General features: G+C 41.2%; 1 protein-coding gene across 1 annotated transcript; it reads left to right on the forward strand.

Moving 5' to 3' along the window:
* Positions 1-5,836, forward strand: si:ch211-251b21.1 (uncharacterized protein LOC571720 homolog). Its single transcript, XM_035536506.1, has 10 exons — positions 1-110; positions 342-509; positions 2,334-2,365; positions 2,493-2,672; positions 2,909-3,135; positions 3,278-3,375; positions 3,567-3,784; positions 4,194-4,413; positions 4,753-5,000; positions 5,203-5,836. The coding sequence occupies exons 2-10, from the start codon at positions 449-451 to the stop codon at positions 5,299-5,301; spliced, it is 1,383 nt and encodes a 460-aa protein (XP_035392399.1). The 5' UTR covers positions 1-110; positions 342-448; the 3' UTR covers positions 5,302-5,836.
* The last annotated feature ends 1,257 nt before the right edge of the window (positions 5,837-7,093 follow it).

Genomic DNA, 7,093 nt, shown 5'->3' on the forward strand with positions numbered 1-7,093 from the left:
CCCACTCTTTCTCATTGGGCAGTTTCTGATGTTGAGCTGTTTATACATGCTTTAAATGTTGAGAGACCTAGATGGTCTGCCCACTGGAAGAAGGCTAATCACAAACAAGGGTGAGTTTGCCGTGTTCTTGTAATCTTGGTCTTTCATTTTGACACCTTGACCTGTATATTCCTGTCTGCAATTCCATCTGCATTTCTGTGATTCCTTTTGCATTTGCAAGTGTTAGCTGGATTAGACTGTGAACAATAATTGACATTGATTTCAGGCACATTCTAAGATCAAATAGTGAAAGTAGTCATTTAACTCCTTTAGTAGCTTCTTCTCTTTTTAAAATTTTGTAGTGCTATCAACTGTGTCGTACTTCAAAGAGCCATTCCTCCCTGATCTTTGGATCACGTGTTGAAAAGCTCAGCCGCACGTGCGTTTGTGGAGTGCAGAATACAGCACAATGGCATCTCTGGGGCTCCTCTCGCTAACTGCGGCATCGTTAGCTGTGCTCTGCACCGCAGGTAACCATATCAAATCTGACATAATCAATGGTGTGATCGCTATACACTAGGAATAACTGTGGTTTACCTACATGCTTAGCTTTTACTTCTTTTTAACTGTTCTATTCTACTTTTTGTCTTTATGTAAATAACACTTGGTATCATTCAAATTTGAAAGAAAAAAAGTAAAAACAAGAAAAGGAAGCAAAACTAAAAATTAAATGTGACCTGCATGTGGTGTGAAACATATATTTCCTTGATATATCTCAAGAGTCTCATAAACAGGCAGCACTGAACATTAAAGGCTGCGTTTAACTGACTTTCCTAAAGTCACCGCCTTTCATCTGGTAAGCCAGCATAAGTCTTCCAACAGGATGTAGGTACGCGTGACATGTTAGTGCCACGGTCCCTGACCACTGCGGCCACCTGGCTCTCGATCTGAGTGCCCCGTGCGGCCCGGCCAGACGTGCTTTAATTGCCTGTGAGTAATCAATTAGCACCCACAAACCAAGCAGTGAGCGCAGCAGGGCAGGCTATGACATGGCTGCGGTTCTGATGGCTTGTACATTTTTCATATTTTGGAGGAGAGAGAAGAAAAAAAAACGATACTGGGCATCAGTGCCGTTGTGTGACCAACGGGTTCCTACGGACGTCCACGCCTCAGTGAAACACTCTCGCTTCACACTTACGCAGTGTAGAACATGACAGAAGGAGGGAATGTTTTCACCCTCTCATTTGTTGTTGTTTTTTTCAGCCTTGTATAAGACCTTTGATGCACAAAGCAAACTTTCACTCCAAAAATATATAAAATGGCCCAGCATTTAGAGTATATGAAGGTGTAATCAAAACGGATGTATTTCTGGTTGATAAAAATGAGTTTTTCCAGAAACAGTTCTGTTTATGAAACTTGAGAAAGGCGGCAATCTTCCAGAAACTTCCCTCAGCATCACAGTAAATCAGCGCATAATAAATCAACTTTCCGAATGTAAACACAAACGTGAGATTAGCGCTGAATACACATCGCTTTCTTCCATTTATCGATTGTGAATGACTCTGTAGTCCCAGGTGCTCTTTTTCCTTTTGCTGCTTGTGATTTAAGACCTTTCCTCTACACTGTTCATCTTAAGTGTTAAGAATAGCAACAACAGCTAAAAGGGAAAGAATCAGTTGAGACGGAGCACTCAAAGGAGGCCACTTTCCCATCATTCGCTGGTGTCTCTTTGTCAGGCTGTTGGAACACACTCACACTTGGATCATGCATCCGTTCCACCCCGGGAGGTACCACGAGCTCCACAACAGTGCACTGTTTATCTTCCTCCAAGTCCTTTTTAAAACAACTTATTCGTTTAAAGCACGATAAGTGGCCATGAAGCTTGTGATTGGGCTGCGAAGAGCAGCAGCACAACCGAGTCATTGTCCCTGTCTGGTAAACTTTAGGGATATTTGCCTTCTGAGTGAAGATGAGTACAAAGAGCAGAACACAGTTTGATGAAAGTCTCTATTTCCTGCCAAGAATGTCTCACAAGATTTCTGCCTCTTGTCAGACTAAGAGAAGCTGTTTATTCTCTTCTCTCTCTCTTCTCTCTCTCTCTCTCTTCTCTCTCTCTCTCTCTCTCTCTAAATTATGACTTGTTTACCATACCCATGTATTGTTCCACTGGTTCTTAATTAAGATTTAATCACTGGTTTAGCACTCGATTGGGTCCTCAAATTAAATTAGTCTACACTATGTTAAAATGAGATTGGGTGTAATTATTAAACATTTAGATGAATGCATAGCAGTAATGTAAAAGTGAATAGTCAGCTGGTGTATGACTGACCTAATAACATATTTGTCATTCTTAGATCCACAGCCCTTAAAGGTGACAACTATTAAGGTAGGCACTGTGCACTGAAGGACTACATTTAGTTTCACTGTGAAGAGCCCTAAATTTGGATGTCCATTTCTGAATAGTAATGAAACAATGATTATAATTACTGATGAACACTGACCTCTGTTGTCAGCAAGAACCATACACAATGAGCAAAGGATCTGAACTCGAAGGCTACTGTATGGAATTGCTTTCTAAGCTCGCCAATAAAGTAGGCTTCAAGTACAACGTTCACCTGGTAAAGGACGGAAAGTTTGGGGCAAAAGACGATCGCGGCAACTGGATAGGCATGATTGGAGAGGTTGTGAGAGGGGTGAGTATATCCACCTAAAAATTATACATTTTGAAATACCAAAACAAAACACACTGTAATAGTACAGAGTGTTTAAAATGTCTGATTCCCTTAGACACCACCACACTATGATGGTCATCACAATGTCAATCAGCTAAAACTGCCATTTTAACATGTCTCAGATGAAGGCACACGTTAGTGAAAATAACCAATATCCCATGTATTTGTGTGTGTGTGTATGTGTGTGTTCTCATTAGGAGGCAGACCTGGCCCTAGCACCTCTTACCCTCATTGCTGTTCGGGAAACAGTCGTGGACATGACCAAACCTTTCATGCAAACAGGCATCAGTTTTGTCATGAAGAAGGACATGGCCTCTGATGACTCACAGTACCTTAGCTTTTTAAACCTCTTCTCCATCGAGATGTGGATGAGCATACTGGTCTCCTATCTGTTAACCTCCTTCTGTATCTATTTGGTAGCTCGGTAAGAGGCACTCACACTCCTCTCTTTCTTATCTCCAGTTATGGTCTATAGAGGACATTATTACAGAGAGAGTTTGGTTATTATTAAAATATGGCTGAAAATCGATGTTGTGTGTTTGTGCAACTGGATGGGTTTTGTGAAGCATCAGCCCATGTGAATGGAATCAACCTCACACGGAGGAAAATCACTTCACACTCTCATACAGCTTCTGGTACACTGTCGGAGCCCTAACCCTTCAAGGTGATCGCGTGCAGTTAATACACACACACACACACACACACACTTATTCACTGACCATAAAAGGCTTTCCTGTTATTCTAACAGTTATGATCCACATTTTGTTTTTATTGTTTAATCATAATACCAAGTGAGGATGACTAATAATAACTTGAAAAGAATGTCATTGATGTTAACTCTAACATCTCGTGCAGGTGCTGGCCCTCACCCCAAAGCTGTGTCAGGACGGGTGATTACTGCCGTTTGGTGGTTGTTTTCATTAGTGATTCTGGCCTGCTATTTTGCCAACCTTAGTTCCTGGATGCACTCAGACACCAAGCAGGTGGCAATAAAGAGCTTTGAAGACCTTGCCAACCAAAATGTGATTGAGTATGGCACACTCAGGAGCTCGTCATCCCTAGCTTTCTTCAAGGTAAGGCAGCGTGGGCTAATGTGTGCAGTTACAGTCCACTGCTATTCACTTCACTGCTACTAACCTTCAATGAAAAGAAGTAATTCATAGCTTTTTCCTGTCTAATTTTATTACGCTACTATTGCGAATGAGCTTGTTGGACGCTAACAGCATGCCAGTGCTGTGAAACAGAAACATGATTTCTCACATTCCTAACCGGAGAGGCAGGCAGGTGCCAGCAGTGCTACAATTCACTATTGTATTAACAACCTAAGGCCTCTGACCTTTATTCCGCAAAGGGGCATGCATCCCATGTAAAATCATCACAGGACACTTTGTTATATAGTAGATAAATTTGTTTCTATGACACCGTGACACCTATCAGTCAGGTTCCTCAAGTTATCACGGTCCTTGTCTGTTGTTCGAGCAGAACTCCAACCTTCCACTCTACCGGCGCATTTATGAGAACATGGAGAGGAAGCAGAGCTGGGTGCCGACGATGGATGAGGGCATCCGCAAGGTGCAGGAAGGAAACTACGCCTTTATTGGCGAGTCTGTGACCCTGGATCTGGCTGTGGCACGCTACTGCGACCTCACGCGCTGTCCCGAGGTCATTGGCATGAGGGGCTACAGCATCGCCGCTCCTTTAGGTGCGTCGCCGTCAGGCCCGTGAAGCGCCAGGCACTGGTGTGAGGCTGATGGTTAAAAATTAACATTCTTGGCACAGAAAGCAGTGATGGGCACTGCTCTCTTTGCCAGTGAAAGGATCTGGGGCCACTTTCCCACTAATCAGCGTAAGCTTGATTGTCAGCTGAATTATGCCATCTGTGAGATTGGTTGTCCCCTGAAGCCTAAGAGTAGGATTAAACCATGTCTGCTTCCACCCTCCCAACTGTTCTCATTTTGCTGCTGCAGTGATTTCCAGCTCAACACTGTCACTGAATGCATTTGCGCTGGCATGTCTGTGTGATGTTTGCATGTGCTCCAAGGCTTTCCCATGGTGAAAAATCTGAGCGTGGCCATCCTGGAGCTAAGTGAGTCCGGCGAGCTCGACTTCCTCCGCAGCAAGTGGTGGGCAAGCAGCTGCGGTGCGCCGGAAGCCGCCCAGGCCTCCCCGCTGAAGGCCGGCAGCCTGAAGGGCATCTTCTTGCTGCTGGCGCTTGGCCTGGCACTGGGCGTGGCCACCGCCCTGGCCGAGCTGGCCGCCAGGTCGCGCAGAGTCGCCAGCACACAGCAGGTGGGTTGGCCCAGGGAGTGGCCGCCGGCCCCAGAGCACTGACTGTGAGAACTCTCAAATTGGAAGACATTATTTCACTGTCCGCAACTGCAGTAATGTGTCATCAACCATCATTGTTACCGCCATGCGCAGAACAGGTTTGTGAAAGCGAGAAATGCTTCATGATGTTCATGATTCTGCAACTCACTTTTCTTCCTCGTAGAAATCCTGTTGTTCTGTTTTAACTACTGAACTAAGTCAGCGATTTGGAGGAAGAGAGGAGAAGACGTCAGCCGAAGACTCTGAGAAATGCAAAGCCTAAATTGGCCCAACACTTTTAGATGGCATGGAGGTCTGCTCACTTATTCACTGGATTTTAGTCTCTGTTTTCGATAGCAACAACTACAAAACAACATCAAAACATTATTAATTATCCTGTACTTATTTTAACTGCATATGAAAAGCAGAATACTCATTTTGATTTTATTGTCATCATGTCTTTTTGTTTTACTGCACACAGAACTAGGCTTTTGGGCCATACATGTATGCATGCTTTATTGCCTAGTTTCACATAGATTGTGGTAGTATACCTAAGCCGCACGCTAATCTAATGGCAACGATGATAACTTGGTTAAACATTCTGATCATTTGGAACTGAAGTTACAGTTAGATGATGAATTGTTACCTGAAAAATACAATTTGGTTCAAATGTTGTTTAAAAAGAGATAAAATTGTAGGACTATGTGGAATGTAGGAATGTTTCATGCCTTGTTTTGTTGCTTTTATATTGTAATACAAATGCCAGTTAAACATATAAGAATAAAAACCAAACATAACTTTTTTGCATTTTTACTGCATTAAGGAGTACAGTGTTTCATTACCAAGAAGCTGCAACTTTATTTTTAATTTTATAAATAGACCCTGAGCTACGGGTAATTGGATTAAAAGATTAATATTTCACACAGATAGTATTGTATTGAAAATATTCCTTAATATTCCTCAGGCCCTTTCTTATTCACTGTATGCATTCTGTATGGTGTGGAACATAGGAATACAGTATTCTCAGTGTGCAAGCATTGCCTCTGTAACTGCAGGTATGACCTCTAGTCAAGACAAGTCCTACCATAACACCATCTTCGCATGAAATCTAACATTTTTCAAAAGATCCCACTGCATTCTTCTTCATTCAGTTTTTCAGAAATCAACTTTTTTTTATCTGACAAAAATATGATTTAAAAAAACAGAATGTGAAAGAACAATCTACATTTTCTCTCATGCATAAAAATATTTACTTAAAATATTTACCTCACTGGTGTGAAGCTGATGTTTAAAAATTAACATTCTTGAACAATCTACATTTTGTCTCATGCATGAAAATACTTACTTACTCAAAATAATCTTAGAGGGAATAACACTAAGGTGACAAAATTATGAAGTTGATTTTATATATATATATATATATATATATATATATATATATATATATATATATATATATATATATATACACACACACAAACACACACACACTTAAAGGTGCTATAAGACATTTTCCCAATGATTCTTCACATTATAACGGACATTACTGACAACCTGACTCTTTCTGGGAGGCCCGCTCTATAGAGCATAAACTGGTTCATTTGAGGACTACAAAGTAATTTGACTCTCATTTGAACTACACTTTATAGGAAAATTTTAAAATAATAAACAACCACATTCATAAATATTCTTTCCTACTTTTTGTTGGTAAAAATGACTTGTTGTTCCTTTGAATGACTAAGCTGGTTTAACAGTTCATACTTGGTTATGAACACTTTTATTCTCCTTTCATCCGAATAGGAGTCCCAACAGGTCACTTGTGAGGCTTTTGGGTGAGCTTCCAACAGATCTTTCAGCAGCCTATTCTGGGTCAGATATGCACATGGTTATATTACATAGACCTCTACTTCTTTCTTTTATTTCTCAAACACACAAAAAAAAACTTATTTCTATTATTGATTGCTTGCTAATATTGGTTACTACTATCGATTGCTTAATTTATTTGATACATCATTTCATTAAAGCCGTCAATAAACAAACCGGAAGTGTCATTTCGTAAACACTTCCGCCCGGAA

Source organism: Electrophorus electricus, chromosome 18 (assembly GCF_013358815.1).
Source record: "Electrophorus electricus isolate fEleEle1 chromosome 18, fEleEle1.pri, whole genome shotgun sequence".
In the NCBI taxonomy this organism is placed as follows: domain Eukaryota; kingdom Metazoa; phylum Chordata; class Actinopteri; order Gymnotiformes; family Gymnotidae; genus Electrophorus; species Electrophorus electricus.

Coding starts and splice junctions, on each gene's coding strand:
- si:ch211-251b21.1 (XM_035536506.1), top strand. CDS start 449: ATGGCATCTCTGGGGCTCCTCTCGCTAACTGCGGCATCGTTAGCTGTG. Junction 2,366..2,492: donor TAAAGGTGACAACTATTAAG/GTAGGCACTGTG, acceptor CTCTGTTGTCAG/CAAGAACCATACACAATGAG. Junction 4,414..4,752: donor CAGCATCGCCGCTCCTTTAG/GTGCGTCGCCGT, acceptor ATGTGCTCCAAG/GCTTTCCCATGGTGAAAAAT.